The 19,499-nt window shown below is 53.2% G+C and overlaps 1 protein-coding gene across 3 annotated transcripts in view; it reads left to right on the forward strand.

The window, feature by feature from the left end:
* The window catches only part of COL18A1 (collagen type XVIII alpha 1 chain), a 269,164-nt gene that overhangs the window by 229,413 nt on the left and 20,252 nt on the right, over positions 1–19,499 (forward strand). For all 3 annotated transcript variants that reach the window (XM_039494504.1, XM_039494503.1, XM_039494502.1), the window contains 8 exons: positions 8,505–8,567; positions 9,703–9,738; positions 12,630–12,719; positions 14,115–14,144; positions 14,279–14,305; positions 15,158–15,220; positions 16,773–16,847; positions 17,659–17,694. In XM_039494504.1, the coding sequence (XP_039350438.1) occupies positions 8,505–8,567; positions 9,703–9,738; positions 12,630–12,719; positions 14,115–14,144; positions 14,279–14,305; positions 15,158–15,220; positions 16,773–16,847; positions 17,659–17,694 (420 nt within the window). The remainder of the gene's footprint in view (positions 1–8,504; positions 8,568–9,702; positions 9,739–12,629; positions 12,720–14,114; positions 14,145–14,278; positions 14,306–15,157; positions 15,221–16,772; positions 16,848–17,658; positions 17,695–19,499) is intronic.

Here is a 19,499-nt window from a genome sequence, read left to right on the forward strand (position 1 = left end):
CATTTTGAAATGTGAGCCCTTGATACCATGCCCCTCCTGACTGACAAGCCAAGTGACACATGAAACCACTTCTCATAGAATCCTAGAATATCAGGGTTGGAAGGGACCTCAGGAGGTATCTAGTCCAACCCCCTGCTCAGAGCAGGACCTAATCCCCAGACAGATTTTTACCCCAGATCCCTAACTGGCCCCCTCAAGGATTGAACTCACAACCCTGGGTTTAGCAGGCCAATGCTCAAACCACTGAGCTATCCCTCCCCTGCCCCCCCACTTTTGTTGGATTTCAGGTATTTGTAATGAAAACGTCAGAGTAATATCTTGTTATGGAACATGGTTAGCTCCAAGGTACATATGTGATGTCTGCATTAGCAGTATACCTTGCTAGTACGTCCCTCCCCCTCCCCTACCTTGAACTGAGACCTGGTGATGTACATAAGAGCAGAGAGAGGAGATGGGCCACTGCATCTAGAAACTGTGACACTGATGCTGCCTTACTCCCTGGCAGCGGGGCATGCCTGCTCTGCACGGAGGTGGTCGTGCTGCGGAGCGCTGCTGGTTCTGCTGTTCAGGAGCACCGGCGTTAGCGGCACTATACACCCTGCTGATCCATAGAGCTCAGTGTTACTCAAGGCCACAGGCTTGGTTTGGTGGCAAAGGTGCTCGGCCAGGTTTATTGTTAGCAGAGCACAGTCCTATCACCCTGTCCAGTGTGTCACAGGGACACTAACAGATCTGCCTGAGACAAGGTAAAGGCTCAATAGCATATCAGGGAGCGTCCCCGTGGCCGATACAAAGATGGCTCTCCTTCCACTCTCCTTGCAGACATCAGTACAAACAGGTGGCGCATTCTGTTCCACGTGCTTTTTGTCATTCTCCTGTATCTTATACCTGCTAACTGAACAAAATCCATGGTCATAAGAACATAAGAACGGCCGTACCGGGTCAGACCAAAGGTCCATCTAGCCCAGTATCTGTCTACCGACAGTGGCCAATGCCAGGTGCCCCGGAGGGAGTGAACCTAACAGGCAATGATCAAGTGATCTCTCTCCTGCCATCCATCTCCACCCTCTGACAAACAGAGGCTAGGGACACCATTCCTTACCCATCCTGGCTAATAGCCATTTATGGACTTCACCACCATGAATTTATCCAGTTCTCTTTTAAACGCTGTTATAGTCCTAGCCTTCACAACCTCCACAAGTTGACTGTGCTCTTGTCCTCCCATCCTTATCTAAGGAGGCGTGGTGTATTCCTGGATCATCTCTTGAGAACACTGGATGTTCTTGTACCCTGCTCTCTGATCAGGAAGGCGCATGCTTGGCAAGCTAATACCTGGTGTGTTACTGTTCTGCTAAGACCAGGCCTACTTTGTTTCATACTGTTATCCATGCCTAGGGCTCCACACGGAAAGGGTTATATTACCTGTGACCCACGGAATACTTACCAGGTAGCGTCTTAGAGCAGTTCACGAAGGATGAGGATGTCTTGCACCATGTTCCAGGAATAGGATAGATACATTGAAACCGCCTTCCCAAGGTAGAGGTGCAGCCATGGTGGCGTAGAATCATAGGACTGGAAGGGACCTCTAGAGGTCATATAGTCCAGTCCCCTACAACCTCCCTAGGCAATTTATTCCAGTGCTTAACCACCCTGACAGTTAGGAAGTTTTTCCTAATGTCCAACCTAAACCTCCCTTGCTGCAGTTTAAGCCCATTGCTTCCTGTCCTGTCCTCAGATGTTAAGAAGAACAATTCTTCTCCCTCCTCCTTGTAACAACCTTTTATGTACTTGAAAATTGTCTTCTCTTCTTCAGACTAAACAAACCCAGTTTTTTCAATCTTCCTTCATAGCTCATGTTTTCTAGACCTTTAATCATTTTTGTTGCCCTTCTCTGGACTTTCTCCAATTTGTCCACATCTTTCCTGAAATGTGGCACCCAGAACTGGACACAATACTCCAGTTATTATTAACTCATATTTAGCTTGTGGTCCGCTATGACCCCCAGATCCCTTTCTGCAGTGCTCCTTCCTAGTCAGTCATTTCCCAGTTTGTATGTGTGCAACTGATTGTTCCTTCCTAAATGAAGTACTTTGCATTTGTCCTTATTGAATTTCATCCTATCTAGTTCAGACCATTTCTCCAGTTTGTCCAGATCATTTTGAATTTTAATCCTATCCTCCAAAGCGCTTGCAACCCCTCTCAGCTTGGTATCATCCGCAAGCTTTGTAAGTGTGCTTTCTATGCGATTATCCAAATAATTGATGAAGATATTGAACAGAACCGAACACAAAACGGATCCCTGTGCAACCCCACTCAATATGCCCTTCCAGCATGACTGTGAACCACTGATAACTAGTCTCTGAGAACGGTTTTCCAGCCAGTTATGCACCCACCTTATGTAGTTCCATCTAGGTTGCATTTTGCTTTATGAGAAGGTCTTGCGAGACAGTATCAAAAGCTTTACGAAAGTCAAGATATGCCACGTCTACCGCTTCCCCCCATCCACAAGGCTTGTTACCCTGTCAAAGAAAGCTATCAGGTTAGTTTGACACAATTTGTTCTTGACAAATCCATGCTCAGTGTTATTTATCACCTTATTATCTTCTAGATGTTTGCAAATTGATTGATTAATTATTTGCTCCATTATCTTTACGGGTACAGAAGTTAAGCTGACTGGTCTGTAATTCCCTGGGTTGTCCTTATTTCCCTTTTTATAGATGGGCACTATATTTGCCCTTTTCCAGTCTTCTGGAATCTCTCCCGTCTTCCGTGACTTCTCAAAGATAATCGCTAATGGCTCCGATATCTCCTCAGTCAGCTCCTTGAGTATTCTAGGATGTATTTCATCAGGCCCTGGTGGTTTGAAGACATCTAATTTATCTAAGTAATTTTTAAACTTGTTCTTTTCCTATTTTAGCCTCTATCCTACCTCATTTTCACTATGTTAGATGTCTAGTCACCACCAACCTTCTTCGTGAAAACCAAAACAAAGAAGTCATTAAGCATCTCTGCCATTTCCACATTTTCTGATATTATTCTCCCCCCTCCCCCGTTGAGTAACATGCCTACCCTGTCCTTGGTCTTCCTCTTGCTTCTAATGTATTTCTACAATGTTTTCTTCTTACCCTTTATGTCTCTAGCTAGTTTGAGCTTATTTTGTGCCTTGGCCTTTCTAATTTTGTCCCTACATACTTGTGTTATTTGTTTATATTCATCCTTTGTAATTTGACCTAATTTCCACTTTTTGTAGGATTCTTTTTTGATTTTAAGATCATTGAAGATCTCCTGGTTAAGCCAGGGTGGTCTCTTGCCAGACTTCCTATCTTTCCTACGCAGTGGAATAGTTTGCTCTTGTGCCCTTAATAATGTCTCTTTGAAAAACTGTCAGTTGGTTTTCCCCTTAGACTTGCTTCCCAAGGGATCTTACCGACCAACTCCCTGAGTTTGCTAAAGTCGCCTTCTTGAAATCCACTGGCTTTATTTTGCTGTTCTCCCTCCTACCATTCCTTAGGATCATGAACTCTATCATTTCATGATCACTTCCAAGAAAGCTGCCTTCCGCTTTCAAATTCTCAACCAGTTCCTCCCTCTTTGTCAAAATCTAGACCAGCCTCTCCCCTAGTAGCTTTCTCCACCTTCTGAAATAAAAAATTGTCTCCAATACATTCCAAGAACTTGTTGACTAATCTGTGCCTTGCTGTGTTATTTTCCCAACAGATGTCTGAGTAGTTGAAGTCCCCCATCACCACCAAGTCTTAAGCTTTGGATGATTTTGTTAATTGTTTAAAAAAGCCTGATCCACCTCTTCTTCCTGGTTAAGTGGTCTGTAGTAGACCCCTACCATGACATCACCCTTGTTTTTTATCCCTTATATCCTTACGCAGAGACTCAACAAGTCTGTCTCCTATTTCCATCTCAACCTCAGTCCAAGTGGATACGTTTTTAATATATAAGGCAACACCTCCTCCTTTTTTCCCCTGCCTGTCCTTCCTGAGCAAGCTGTACCCTTCTATACCATTATTCCTGTCGTGTATTATCCCACCAGGTCTCCGTGATGCCAACTATGTCCTTGTTGTGTTTATATACTAGCATTTCAAGTACTTCTCGCATTAGTATACAGACTTCTAAGATACTGGTTTGATTCCCCTCCCCACAGTTTTCTCTTGTCTCTCCCTTATCCCTACCATAACAGCCCATGCTCCCCCCAGATTCCGAACCTTCTCCCGGGTTGCCATGATTTGGACTTGCCTGTTGGCTTTGGTCACCTGTCCCCTTTGAACCTAGTTTAAAGCCCTCCTCATGAGGTTAGCCAGTCTGTATCCACATATGCTCTTCCACTTCCTCGATAGCTGGACCCCATCTCTATTGAGCAGTCCTTCTTCCTGGAACTGTATCCCATGGTCAAAGAAGCCAAAGCCATCCTGGTGACACCATCTTCGCAGCCAGGCATTTACCTCCAGGATGCATCTGTGTCTGCCAGGTCCCCTACCCTTGACCAGAAGGCTCGAAGAGAACACCAGTGGTGCTCCCAACTCCCTCACCCATACTCCCAGAGCCCTGTAGTCACTTCCGGATCTGCTGAGGGTCATACCTCGCAGTACTGTTAGTGCCCACATGGATGAGTAGGATGCGATAATAGAGGGCCGGATGATCCTCGACAATCCATCCATAACGTCTCGGATACGGGCCCCTGGCAGGCAGCATATTTCCTGGGATGCCATGTCAGGACAACAGATGAGTGCCTCATTGGGATCAGCCTGAAGCCAGAGGTGCTCAAGATTTGGGCTCTTAGCCTCCGCCTGTGCAGACATTGCAAACATGAAAGACACCAGTGAGACTCACATACAAGTGCACCCTAAAGAAGAAATGAAATCCAGGATTGCGGCAGATGCACTGGACAGAGAAGCCATTGAAGAAGCTAGAGCTGTGCATCAATCCCTTAGACTCCCACTAAGCACCAGGAGGCAATAATAAACATTGGTGGTAGAATGGCACCACCATTGGTCAGTGTAGATGACACATTGTGATGGCACGTGCTCCTCACACTCGGCAGGAGGGCCCAATCAGCTACTGTGGCTGCAAACAGGGGCCCTTTAGGCTGGAGCAGCTAATTAGGAACAGGCGGAGTCTATATAAAGCCAGGTAACTGACTGCAGATGGGAGCCGGTGTTTGGGTAGGCTGCAGACCCTCTGAGGGGCGGGAGTTGGAGGCTGGCAAACCCAGAGAGAGGGGAAGCCAGATAGGTAGGAAGAAGCCCAGAGAAACAACAGCAAGACATAGGACTGGACCCGGACCGTGGCTGCTTGTCACAGGGTCCCTGGACTAGAACCCAGTGTAGAGGGTGGGCCTGGGTTCCCCTACCAGCCACTGGGGAGTGGCCGGGGCATGGAGACACCAGCCGGACAGTGGATCTGGAAACACTTTGAATTCCCTGGAAGGGGAGGACCTTAGTGACCTGCCCAGAGGATCCGGGAGTGAGACAAGATGGAGGAAGACACCACTGGAGGGAGCACGCGAGACTGCCAGAGCTAATTCCCAGGATGGCCAGCAGGAGGTGCTGCAAGCAGTGTGTGAACACACGCTTACAAGTGCTATTTGCCAAATGCCAGAATTTTAACGTAGCTGGCCCAGAGGGTTGTATGACACAATGTCAAGTGACACTGGCAGTGACAAAAAAAAAAAAAAAAGCATGTACAGGTTGGTATTGGACACTAGCCTTATCTATTCAAGAGTGATTGGCCTATAAGCAAGTTCATGAGAGATTGACCTCAAGAATATTTTATCACAGGAGTTGCTCCTCTACCAAGGCTCAGAGTAGCCTCAAGAAGCAGCTGCAGACCGAGGTGTCAACTAGACATACTTCACAAGAAATCACCTGCTTGGTCATTGGCAGTTCGCCAGTTCTTTGGATAGTTCACTGGCCAGCAGGTGGTATCATCAAGGACTTTATGACCAGTTTCAAAGTCTGCCTTGAGCACAAGCTAGCAGCAGGTGACGTGTATCTTGTCTTTGACAGGTACCAAGAATTCAGCACAAAGAGAGTCACAAGATCTAGCAGAGCTACAGAAACAAGCGGAGTGCATCTGTTGAGTATAAGCACACAGCTACCTCTTGTAACAAGGTGGTACCCACCTCTCGTGAGCACCCCCTGGCTGTGTGTGCATCTGCACCTCCCTCAGTCTGTGGTGACCCCTGTTGTTGGTTTCTCAGGCGGTTTCAGTGACTCAGCCCTCCGGGCAAGTCTCACACACAGTCTGTGGGCTTTCAACAAAACAAAACCCCTTTAACTAATCACTGTGCTTCTACTGTTCCCTGGCCCACTCCCCCGCTCCAGCACCTTCGCAATGCTTCACCCTTACCGTAGGGCCGAAGTCCTTTCACTCAGTCCCAGCAGCCAGTGAGGACCTCTCTCTTGCTCCCCCAGTCCCTGCCAACAACTGTCTTGGGCTCAGTCCCAGCAGCCAGCCAGGACTTCTGTCTTGCTCACCCAGTCCCTGCCAGCAGCTGATCTGTCTGTGGTCTTGCTGCTCCTTCAGCCAGCCCGGAACACAGTCCTCACTCCTCCAGCTCCAGGCAGCAACTGCCTGACTCTCACTCTGCAGCTCCCTTTACATGGGTCTGCAACCCTCTGATTTGCTGCTTCCTGCAGCCCTTCTCTAATTGGCTGCCTCCTGCACAGTCTCTCTAGGCTGCTTGGAGGGCTTCTCTACTGCTCTTTTTCTATGGCGGGTGTGATAGGACCCTGTGGCTTACAGCAGGGGCCTCTGGGCCTGGTACGCTCTGTCACACCTCCACAGAAAATTGTCTTGATGGTTACTGAAAATAAGATGCAGTTGATTGATAAGATTTTTAGAGAACTCATTCAAGACAAGAAGTTTCACTAACGACTCATGTTAAAGCACAAGCGAATCATCACAAGCAGAGTCGGCAGCCCGATTGAAATAAATCAGGGAGGTGCGGTGATCAACGGAGAAGATGTGGCCATCTCTCATGAGGAGGCCGACAGCATCCTCGTACAACAGATGGTGATGGTCACGAAAGAGGAACTGGTGGGAATATCCGTGTTATCGGACGACACTGACGTATTTGTCTTGCTCTTGCACCATTACCGCAAACAGGGCACAGCATCTTTAGTGAGCATGGAACCCCCCAGTCCAAGGGAGAGCTGGACTAGACACTCATGCTACTGCTAATTAGAAGCAGGCTCACCTTGTACCAGGGCTGTTAGCTGCCCATGTACTCAGGCTGTGATACAGTGGTTAACTAGTCTGGCCCTGGCCTTGGTGTTGAAGACTCTGTGTGCTAGATGCTCCCTCTCTCTGCTAGGTGACATCAGTGCAGAGAGCTTGGTGTCATTGAACAGGCAACCAAATTCGTGCCTGCCTGCTACAGACACTCAAATTGTGCCACCGTGTCAGACACACGGCAGAAATTGGGCAGCAAAAATTGGCAAAGGTACCACCGGAGCTCAGCTCCTTGCCCCCAACAACCAAAGCATTTAAAGAAAATGGAAAATGAGCACATCTCCATGCGTGTGTGGGTAAAAGTGCTTGGAATCCATTAGGGGTGGATCCGCGATGACAAGTCTCTCCTTCCCGGAAGCGTAGCAGACAGGGCTTGTGGTCAGCTGGAGACGGGGCTTTCTGGGCCTGCTCCTCTCTCCTGATTCCAAAGGACTTGGCAATTGAGGGGTCAAGTCCCTTCATGGTTGTGCTTGCGTAGTTTTCCCTTTGTGCAGAAATTCCTGCTTTCTTGCTCTTGTGAGAGTGATGCACCTTGTAAATCTATGAGATGCATATGCAACCGCGCCAAACTGCCACGGACCATGTTCTGTGCAGGGCAGGGAGGTGTGGTGCGTAGCAATGACCTAACGAAATCAGCTTTAGCTTTGGGAGATCACAAGCCGTGACTCGTATTACTCACCCTGGGGCACTCAGCTATAGTCTGAATGAGGGAGATCACTAGTATTCATTTATAATGATTCCAACATTAAGAATTTGGTTCAAATTATTCTTATTATTGAATATATTTATAATGGGCTGAATATTTTTCACATTAAAAGGGTGGTCGGTGTATCTAATGAAAATTGAGGGCTGCCCCGACTCCCCTCCTCCGGTACCCCTGTGATTGAAATACATAGTTACTGATGGCAGTAGCGGGTGTTAAATACGTGCATTTCGTAGATTAGAACTTCATTTTGTAGGCCCAAGATCATGCAAACCCTTACTGGTTCTGGGGGCAGGGGTGGCGAGGTGGAATGACAGGTCAATATTTCAAAATGCTCAACAGTGTCATCAGGCAGATTTGTAAAGTTGTGGGCTTGTGATACAGAATCCACCCACAACCCTTATGTGGACCCTACAGCAAGGTTGCCCAGAGTGGCTGCTGGGCTTAGGGGTCTGCCTGGAGCTGGGTGGGGCCCTGTGGCAGCCAGACTGCGATTCACACCCCCAAGGACCAGGGCTCTCAGTCTCACTGTGCTGTGATTGTCTGTGTGTTCCAGGGGAACCACGGTGCTCCGGGTGTGGATGGGCGCCCAGGGCTGGAAGGTTTCCCAGGACCTCAGGTAAGTGTCGGGATTCCAGCTTCCTGACCCCCCCTAACTGCTGTTTGTGAACGCTGAAGTATCTGTTATTCTTAGGGACCCTGCCCAGGTGTTTGCAGTGGGGCGATTTCAGCACGTGCTGGTTGCAGATACAGCAGGACCTGGATTGTTCTCACAGCTATGTACAGTTCAAGCGACACATACAGATGTTCTGCTCCCCAGCAGCAAATGTCAGGTGTCCCTTGCCCTGTCACTGAAGTCCTCGCTGCAGACTGATAAAATGCATCTGAGTCGCTCTCCGTCGGCTGAGCAGACCTGCCTGTGCTGTTCACAGCCCGTCCCTGGCCATCGCTTCCCACCCCGACCCGGTTCACATCTCTTCCACACGCCGTCCCTGCCCACACCCCCAGCACTCCAGAGAGTCCCATTCTGCTCTGATGTTTGGCCAGGTTTCCAATTCCTTTTGGTGCCCTGCCCTGCCCCGCCCCAGGTGCAGAGTCTGCACTGGTGTATAAACTCCACTAGCAGATAATGGGGGGCATCTGCTGTTTTCCTGGGGACAGGACAGGCCATGCCAAGAGGCAGGGGCATTCTCATCAGCAGAGATGCAGCTCCTGCTAGCCCCAAGAAGGACTGTTTCACCCCATTTGGTTACCTCATCAGGCTCAGCTCCTCCATTCATGGTTCATTCATGCAGCTCACCTGTGTGATGGTGCCGTTCCCACCAGGGCTGTCCCTTGCTGCACAGTTGCTAATGGGGAGAGCCTGGTAGCCACAGGAGACGTCCCGGGACATCTGAGCCTGTTCTGTCTCTGCTCTCTCCGGACCAGCTCCCCTGCTGTTCCCTTGACGGCGGAGGCAGGACTAGTTTGTCTCTGAAGTGAGCATTAGACACTCATAGGTACCAGAGCCTGCTCCTTCTACCTTGCTGGCACTTTGCAACTGGACACCGGCAGTGTGGATTCAGAGGCCACCATAGCAAAGTAAAGATTGTGTGTTAGCAGCGAAGAATCCTGTGTCACCTTATAGACTAACAGACGTTTTGGAGCATGAGCTTTCGTGGGTGAATACCCACTTCGTCGGATGCAAGATTGTGTGTTGTGTCTCTCTCCTGGGCGCGTAGGCGAGCAGCTCTCACCCTCGCTTCTCATTGCAGGGACCCAAGGGTGACAAGGGAAGCCAGGGGACTAAAGTGAGTACAGCGCTGGGTGCCGGGGCATGCTGCCGTTCTCTGGGGAACCCTCAGGCGAGCACACGGAGCCACCTCCCCTGGCCCCTTGAGCTCTGTTCTGGTTCTAGGGGGGAGGGGGCTGTGTGCGTATTTTGGTCCCTTGTTGATTCTGAACGGTGTCACATCGCTGCTTGGCTGGCTCCCTTCCCGCCATGCCGGCCCAGCTCAGCTTCTGGCCCATCAGCCTTTGGGCTGCTCTGGACGCCTGGGAGGAAGCCAGGCTTTCGCAAAGCTCTGTCTCTACCCGAGCCACTCAGGCCACTGGGGGGAGGGGGGCGCTAGGATTGGGAACCCAGCCCCATGGGGGTGCGGGGGGGGTGCAGTTTGGGATCGGAGGCCTGGCGAGGTGGAGGGCGCAGTCTGGGCTCAGGGGCCCGGCACCATGGGGGCAAGGTGTGGGAGCACGGTCTGGGTTCAGGGCCTGGTCCCATGAGGGCAAGGTGAGGGAGGCGCGGTCTGGGCTCAGGGCCTGGTCCCATGGGGGCAAGGTGTGGGAGGCGCGGTCTGGGTTCAGGGCCTGGTCCCATGGGTGCAAGGTGTGGGAGGCGCGGTCTGGGTTCAGGGCCTGGTCCCATGAGGGCAAGGTGGGGGAGGCGCGGTCTGGGTTCAGGGCCTGGTCCCATGGGGGCAAGGTGTGGGATGCGCGGTCTGGGTTCAGGGCCTGGTCCCATGGGGGCAAGGTTGGGGGAGGCGGTCTGGGGGTCTGGGTTCAGGGCCTGGTCCCATGGGGGCAAGGTGGGGGCGGCGCGGTCTGGGTTCAGGGCCTGGTCCCATGGGGGCAAGGTGAGGGAGGCACGGTCTGGGCTCAGGGCCTGGTCCCATGGGGGCAAGGTGAGGGAGGCAGGGTCTGGGCTCAGGTCCTGGTCCCATGGGGGCAAGGTGGGGGAGGCGCGGTCTGGGTTCAGGGCCTGATCCCATGGGGGCAAGGTGAGGGAGGCACGGTCTGGGCTCAGGGCCTGGTCCCATGGGTGCAAGGTGGGGGGGCGTCCTGGGTTCAGGGCCTGGTCCCATGAGGGCAAGGTGTGGGGACATGGTCTGGGCTCAGGGCCTGGTCCCATGGGTGCAAGGTGGGGGAGGCGCGGTCTGGGTTCAGGGCCTGGTCCCATGGGTGCAAGGTGGGGGAGGCGCGGTCTGGGTTCAGGGCCTGGTCCCATGGGGGCAAGGTGGGGGAGGCGCGGTCTGGGTTCAGGGCCTGGTCCCATGGGGGCAAGGTGGGGGAGGCGCGGTCTGGGTTCAGGGCCTGGTCCCATGGGTGCAAGGTTGGGGAGGCGCGGTCTGGGTTCAGGGCCTGGTCCCATGGGTGCAAGGTGGGGGAGGCGCGGTCTGGGTTCAGGGCCTGGTCCCATGGGGGCAAGGTGGGGGAGGCACGGTCTGGGTTCAGGGCCTGGTCCCATGGGTGCAAGGTTGGGGAGGCGCGGTCTGGGTTCAGGGCCTGGTCCCATGGGGGCAAGGTGGGGGAGGCACGGTCTGGGTTCAGGGTGGGGGCAAGGTGGGGAGGGGTCTGGGCTCAGGGCCTGGTCCCATGGGGGCAAGGTGTGGGGGCGCGGTCTGGGTTCAGGGCCTGGTCCCATGGGGGCAAGGTGGGGGAGGCGCGGTCTGGGTTCAGGGCCTGGTCCCATGGGGGCAAGGTGTGGGGGCGCGGTCTGGGTTCAGGGCCTGGTCCCATGGGGGCAAGGTGGGGGAGGCGCGGTCTGGGTTCAGGGCCTGGTCCCATGGGTGCAAGGTGTGGGGGCGCGGTCTGGGTTCAGGGCCTGGTCCCATGGGTGCAAGGTGTGGGGGCGCGGTCCGGGTTCAGGGCCTGGTCCCATGGGGGCAAGGTGGGGGAGGCGCGGTCTGGGTTCAGGGCCTGGTCCCATGGGTGCAAGGTGGGGGAGGCGCGGTCTGGGTTCAGGGCCTGGTCCCATGGGGGCAAGGTGGGGGAGGCGCGGTCTGGGTTCAGGGCCTGGTCCCATGGGGGCAAGGTGTGGGGGCGCGGTCTGGGTTCAGGGCCTGGTCCCATGGGGGCAAGGTGTGGGAGGGCCTGGTCCATGGGGGGGCAGGTGTGGGGGGGGTCTGCGCGGTCTGGGTTCAGGGCCTGGTCCCATGGGGGCAAGGTGGGGAGGCGCGGTCTGGGTTCAGGGCCTGGTCCCATGGGGGCAAGGTGGGGGCGCGGTCTGGGTTCAGGGCCTGGTTCCATGGGGCAAGGTGGGGGGGCACGGTCTGGGTTCAGGGCCTGGTCCCATGGGGACAAGGTTGGGGAGGCGTGGTCTGGGTTCAGGGCCTGGTCCCATGGGGGCAAGGTGGGGGAGGCGCGGTCTGGGTTCAGGGCCTGGTCCCATGGGGGCAAGGTGGGGGAGGCGCGGTCGGGGCTCAGGGCCTGGTCCCATGGGGGCACGGTGGGGGAGGCGCGGTCTGGGTTCAGGGCCTGGTCCCATGGATGCAAGGTGTGGAGGCATGGTCTGGGTTCAGGGCCTGGTCCCATGAGGGCAAGGTTGGGGAGGCGCGGTCTGGGTTCAGGGCCTGGTCCCATGGGGGCAAGGTGGGGGAGGCGCGGTCTGGGTTCAGGGCCTGGTCCCATGGGGGCAAGGTGTGGGAGCATGGTCTGGGTTCAGGGCCTGGTCCCATGGGTGCAAGGTGTGGGGGCGCGGTCTGGGCTCAGGGCCTGGTCCCATGGGGGCAAGGTGTGGGAGCACGGTCTGGGCTTGGGGGCCCAGTGAGGGGCACGGTCTGGGCTCGGGGGCCTGGGCCCGCAGTTGTGAGCGGTGAGGGGGGGGGCAGGCTTGGGGGGAAGGCCCCACAGTTGCGAGAGGGGGCAATGTGGGCTGAGGTTGGGTGCAGTAGGAAGGAAGCCTGCACTGAATTGTCTTTCTCAGGGTGAACGAGGCCAAGATGGAGTGGGCTCCCCAGGCCCCCCTGGGCTCCCTGGACCCCCGGGACAGGTCATCTATGCGTTGGGCGAAGAGGTAAGGACGTGTCCCCCTGCGGCCTGCACGCCTGTCTCTGGGCCCCCTGGGCCCAGGCTGTTCTCAGCCTGTTCCCTCTCTACCCACACCCTTGCAGCAGTCACAAGCAGCTGCTGTGTGCCAGTTCCTTCGGGTTTAGCACCAGGCTGAGCAGTGGCTTCATTCCCGCCTAGCACTGGTGAGTTACTATGGGCTGGTGCTGACCCCGGCCGGCCGGGGCCCCAGCGTCCCGTGGCTCATGCAGCTTGGAGCCGGGCTGCGCTTGAGCGCACTTCGGCAGGTGTGTCACTGCTGGCGGGGCTGGGCCGGGCTGTGGAGCTGCTCCCTGGGGACAGGCACGTGTTTAACTTGGAGTAAAAGCCCCGAGCCTGAGAGCACTCCCGCACCCTGATACCCCTGTGAGTTCAGAGAGGCAACGCACGGGCTGGCCCTGCAAGCGGTACGGGCTGGAAGAGGAAAGAAGAGAGGGGAGGGTTTTGGCAAAGGGAAATCAGAGCTGGCTGGAGGTAAAACACAGACAAATGGGAGCTAGACCAGGCCAGTGCTATCACTAAAAATACACCCCAGGAAATCCAGCCCAGCTCAGCGCCAGGCAGTGCACCCTGAACGTGATATGGCACGTGTGTGCCACTGGACGTGTGAATGAGTGATTAAAGACATGGGCTAGACCAAACTGATGGGGCAGTTAAACAGAGGCTAAACTGAGTAAATGGGTGGAGGTCTTTCTTCGGCTATGTTCCTAACGTCTCAGACAGCTTGCCTGGTTATCTCTAACTGTTTTAAATGGTGAGATCTTCAGCACAGGACCTGTGCCATATACATGTGGCCGTGTGCTTCCAGGCCCTGACACAATGACCACGTGCAGCAGAGATCATAGAATATCAGGGTTGGAAGGGACCTCAGGAGGTCATTGAGTCCAACTCCCTGCTCAAAGCAGGACCAATCCCCAACTAAATCATCCCAGCCAGGGGAATGATCATGTCCCTCGATCTGCTGGCAATGCCCCTACTTATACAGCCCAAAATGCCATTAACCTTCTTGGCAACAAGGGCACACTGTTGACTCATATCCAACTTCTCGTCCACTGTAACCCCTAGATGATAAAAGCACGTCAGCGGGAGAGGGACTAAGTGGCGATAAATGGGAAAGGAGCAAAGCCGTAGAACCCGAGTTTGGTTGGGGCGTTTCACGCTGGGGAGAGGGCACATCGCCCTTAGCGAGCAGAGCAGGGGGACTGAGCCAAAGCCCGCCGAGGTTAGTGCCACGTTTCCTGATGACCCCAGGGAACTTTGGGTCAGCCCCTCCCTTGGCAGAGGTCAGTTCTGGGCGTCGCTGAGGGAGGGAGGAGGAAGACAGCGAGGATCCACGGTCTAACGTGTATCTTTTCCTTTTCAGAAAGCATTAGCTAGTTTGCCAGGCCCTGAGGTATGTAGCCCTGAGCATCCCTCTGCCATTTGTCCAGTCAGCAGCCCCAGCAGTCCCCTTTGTGCCTCAGTGGTTTTACACTTGTCCCAGTGCCTGAGGAGAGAGCGTTTACAGGTGTCTGTTTCTTTCCTCAGGGCAGAGAAGGCCATGCTGGCTTCCCGGTGAGTAGCTTTGTGATTTTACTGACAGAGCCCTGAGAATTGGAAAGCTCCCTGAGCCCCATGCTGAGGAGCCCATGTCCCCGGTGGGAGCCCAAACCAGATCCAGACCCCCACCAATCTGGGGTGTTCACAGCCTGGACCTGGAGCTAAATGTTGAGTTTCTCTCTCAGCCAGATCCCCAGCTGGTGTAAATCAGTGCAGCCCCACTGGAGTCAACGCCTGCGTACACTGGCTGGGAATCTGGCCCCTTCACTGTTTCTAACACGGCGCCCACGAGGCACCGCCTCTGGCAGATGGTGGGGCAGGGCGTTTGGGGAGGCCTGCTTGCGAATGGGCCAGAGCTGAGGTTCATTTTGATTCCCGTCACTTTCAAGAGCTTTAAGATTTTTTAAACTACTATGTAACATTGTCTGTGGAGACGTGCTTGCTACACAGGCTGTGCGAGACAAGCTGAGGCTGCACAGCACATTTGCCTGCAGTAATACATTGCAGACACTTTTTGGGGGGGGGGGGCGAATACATTAAGTGCAAACTCCTGCCTGCCAAAGCAAGCAGGCTGCTGGTGAAGCAAGCTGCAAACACCTTCTGTGGGCCTGAGCTTTCTAACCCCTGGGAAGGAGTCTCCCTGCCTGCTCCACCTTGGGAGAAGTCATAGGTGCTGGAACTAGGGGTAATGGCTTGAAGTGGATTCGATCATATCCAGGGTTTACAGTTTGGTTCAATGGCTCTCAGCACCCCCACTGTACAAATTGTTCCAGCGTCCCTGCGGGAAGCCCACAGTACTGGAAGTAAAGGAGTGTCCTGCATCACTATACTGTCTAAATGGCTATTCCTCCCTGCTTCCATCTGCAGGGCCCAATGGGACCTAAAGGAGACCCAGGAGACCCAGGTTTCCCAGGCACCCCAGGACCAAAGGTAGGATGGCCTGTCTGCTTGTCTCTGTCCCCCGTGCTCAAGGGGTGGTTTTGATTTGTGGCAATGTGTCTACGAAGTTCCTGCGCTCTGGCTCCCAGACCCACTGACAGGTACTTGCCGGCTCCCAGTTCATAGTGGAAGGGACCAAACACAGTCGTGTCACAGCACTGACCTCAGACGCCTTTAGCCCCGTGGGGCGTGGAAATTTGTATTGGTTCAGGCACCTGAGACCACCATGCTGGCGGCCGTCACTCTGTGAGGAGTCACCAGATCCCAGGAGAGTAATAGGAGAGCAGCTGTGCTCCTTCCAGCTGCTTGGTACCGGTGAATCCAGCGGTCACACTCTCTGCCAGTGGAACGAATAGAATGAGAGAAACACCAGGTGTAAAATCACCTTCTGGCTTCTCCCATCCCTCCATCCCCAGTGCTGCTGCAGGACTGCTCCCTGCTGCCTTCTGTTGAGTCTTGTTTCAAATGTCTCCAGTCGTGGGGTTTCCATGATGCCGTGAGAAGCCCTAGCTTGGCTCAGAGAGCTCTTGCCGTGCTAGCTCTCTCTCCTGATGCTCACAATGAAGCTGAGCAAACTGAGCCATGTGAATCTCGAGTAGGAACAGAGAGATTATTTTACCTCTGTATTTGGCACTGGTGCTGCTGCCATACTGTGTCCAGGTCTGGTGCCTACAATTCAGGAAGGTTGTTGATAAATTGGAGAGGGGTCAGAGAAGAGCCATGAGAATGATTAAAAGATTAGAAAACCTGCCTGATAGCGATAGACTCATGGAGCTCAAGCTCGTTAACGTAAAGAGAAGGTTAAGGGGTGACTTGATTACCTGGGTAACAGAACATAAGACGTGGGGAACAAATGTTTGATAATCTAGCCAAGAAAGGTCTAACAGGATCCCATGGCTGGAAGTTGAAGCTAGACAAATTCAGACGAGAAATAAGGTGTAGATTTTTAACCATTAAAGCAATTAACCATTGGAACGGCTTACAAGGGCCATGAATTCTCCATCACTGGCACTTCTTAAATCCAGATTGGATGTTTGTCTACAAGCTCTGCTCTGAGGATTATTGTGAGACAGGTCTCTGGCCTGTGCTGTACAGGAGCTCAGACTGGATGATGACTGTGGTCTCTTCTGACCTTAGAATCGATAGGTAATTTGTGCCATTATTTTTCATTAGCCCCAGTCTTTAGCAATGACACTTTACTGAGGTTAGCTGTGCTCTCCCACGCTGGGAGCCCAGAGAGATGGTGGAGAAGCAAAGGAAAGGGACAGAAGTCCCCATCCGTTTGTCAGCCATCCCTCTCTTAGGTCAGAGTCTGCTCCTGGGCAGTGCAGCAGAGCACCGCCCCATCCAGGGTGAGTCCACAGCCAGAGCGTAGCCCTCTGTGACGCTCCTGGGCTTGTATTTAACTGTTAGAGAAACTGGGAGAGCAGCTCTCCCTTGCCGCCTGGGCAGCCGTGGAGAGCCGTGGGAAGGCAGCTGTTGTTTGGGCAGGGGCTGGGTGGTCTCTCTTCTGACTCCTGCTTGTTTTATCTCCTGCTGGAAGGGTGAGAAAGGAGATCCTGGAGTGATCATCGGCCCAGATGGGACGGGCATCTCAGCTGGCACGAAAGGAGACAAGGTCACGCGCTGACTCGGGCTCTCATCTGGCCTGCTTTGGATGCTCCCCCAGCGTTGGGCGGCCCGGCGCAGGGTGGAGCACCACGCCCTGGGAAGTGTGGGGGAGCTAGCTCCAGGGCAGGGCCTGCTCAGGGCCAGTCTGCCGCTTCATATGAAGGCAGTGTGTACACTGGGATGCGGTGAGGGCTCACACCCAGTCCCCAGGCCAGCCTGGGGAATTGGGGCTGCCGTGACTGGCCATGACTCACTGCACTGTTAAAGCCAATAACCACTGGCCTACATTGCTCTGTCCCTGCGCCCACATCTCCTTCAGCTCACCCCCCCCACACACCTCATTCCGATGCTCAGCCGGGGCACCAAGCCGTCCCTGCCCTTCGGCCCCCACAGCTGCCAGGGCCGAACCTGCCGAGGGAGGTCAGCTCACTGCGGGAGCGTGGAGAGTTTGAGGCTGGCTCATGGTTAGGGAGGCTGCAGAGCAATTGGATGTGTTGTCGACAACATGGACACAAAACCGAAATGTCCCAGGGCCCCTGTGTCTGTTGGTGGTATGTGAGCACTGGGAAAGGCCACTTCCTAGTCACTTGTCTGCAAGAGCTGTTAGTAGGCTGTGCTCAGCGTGGGCGGTGCTGGGGATGACATGGCAGGCACAGCCTGCTGCATCCTCCTTCCTGCTGCTCAGGGAGGGCAGCAGCACCCCGAGATGGGCAGGTAACCTCAGCATTGGGGTGATGGAGAAATGGCCCCAGGAAGAGACTGGGGGATGGCCGCATGTGCATCATAATACTAATTCTTTTCCTGTTCTTTGCACACAGGGTGAGCAGGGGCTGGTGGGACCCATGGGCCCAGCAGTAAGTTAGCACCTACATCTTTCTAACATTCTGTCAATAAGGGATGGCTTTTCACACCCTCTGTGTGCCAGGTGTTCAATGCAGCTGGGGGTTGCACACACAGATTGTGTGTTCAGGGGGATGGTCTTCATACTCCAAAGAGCAGCCTCCTTTCGTCTTGCTCAGAACTGGTCTGAGAGGTACCGAAGTTGGATCTGCAACGGAAACGCCAGCCCAAGTGGGCGGTGCTCAGAGCAAGTGCTCATTAGCAAGCACCCGCATGGGGCAGTCAGCCAGAGGAGCCAAGAGTTTGGCAAACCCCAGAGCTTGTTCTGGAACCCAGGGTCCGATTGCCAGGAGCAGGTGTGTGGCCTCCGACCCGGGTGTCTGTGCTCAGTGCTCACAACTCACATGCACTATCTGAGCTGCAGGAAAGGCCCAGCTGTCATGGACAGGAGAGCTATAGGTGGCTGGAGGCAAAAAGGCATCCTTTTAAAATTTGGAAGTCAGATCCTAGTGAGGAAAATAGAAAAGAGCATAAATTCTGGTACGTCCGATGTAGAAGTATAATATGACAGATCAAGAAAGAATTTGAAGAGCAACTAGCTAAGAACACAAAAACTAACAGCAACAAAATTTTAAGTACATCAGAAACAGGAGGCCCGCCAAATAGGGGGTGAGCCACTAGGTGATGGAGAGACTAAAGAAGCACTCGGGGAAGACAAGGCTATTTGGAGAAGCTAAATAAATTATTTGCATACATTTTCACCCTAGAGGACATGAGGGAGAGTCCCACACCCAAGCCAGGAAAATTGTTTGAAACTATAGTAAAGAACAAGATTGTCAGACACATAGCTGAACATAATTTGTTGGGGAAGAGTCAATGTGGTGTTTGAAAAGGGAAATCATGCCTCCCCAATCTACTAGAATTCTTTGAAGGGGTCAACAAGCATGTGGACAAGGGGGATCCAGTGGATATAGTGTATTTAGATTTTCAGAAAGCCTTTGACAAGGTCCCTCACCAAAGGCTCTTAAGCAAAGTAAGCAGTCATGGGATAAGAAGGAAGGTCCTCTCATGGATTGATAAATAGTTAAAAGATAGGAACCAAAGGGTAGGAATAAATGGTCAGTTTTCAGAATGGAGAGAGATAAGTAGTTGTGTCCGCCAGTGGTCTGTTCTGGGACCAGCCCTATTCAATATATTCATAAGTGATCTGGAAAAAGGGGTAAACATTGAGGTGGCAAAATTGGCAAATGATACAAAATTACTCAAGATAGTTAAGTCCAAAGCAAACTAAAAAGAGTTACAAAGGCATCTCACAAAACTGGTTGACTGGGTGACAAAATGGTAGGTGATTGCAGTGTTAATAAGTGCAAAGTAATGCACATAGGAAAAAATAATCCCAACTGTATGTATAAAATGATGGGTTCTAAATTAGCTGCTACCACTCAAGAAAGAGATCTTGGAGTCATTGTGGGTAGTTCTCTGAGAACATCCACTCAGTGTGCTGCGGTAGTCAAAAAAAGATAACAGACTATTAGGAACCATTAGAAAATGATGGATAATAAAACAGAAAATGTCATAATCATAGAATCATAGACTATCAGGGTTGGAAGGGACCTCAGGAGGTATCTAGTCCAACCCCCTGCTCAAAGCAGGACCAATCCCCACCTAAATCATCCCAGCCAGGGCTTCATCAAGGCTGACTTTAAAAACCTCTAAGGAAGGAGATTCCACCAAATGCCACTGTATAAATCCATGGTACACCCACACCTGGAATACTGCGTGCAGTTCTGGTCACCCCATCTTAGAAAAGATATCAGAA

Source organism: Mauremys reevesii, linkage group 11 (genome assembly GCF_016161935.1).
Source record: "Mauremys reevesii isolate NIE-2019 linkage group 11, ASM1616193v1, whole genome shotgun sequence".
Classification (NCBI taxonomy): Eukaryota; Metazoa; Chordata; order Testudines; family Geoemydidae; genus Mauremys; species Mauremys reevesii.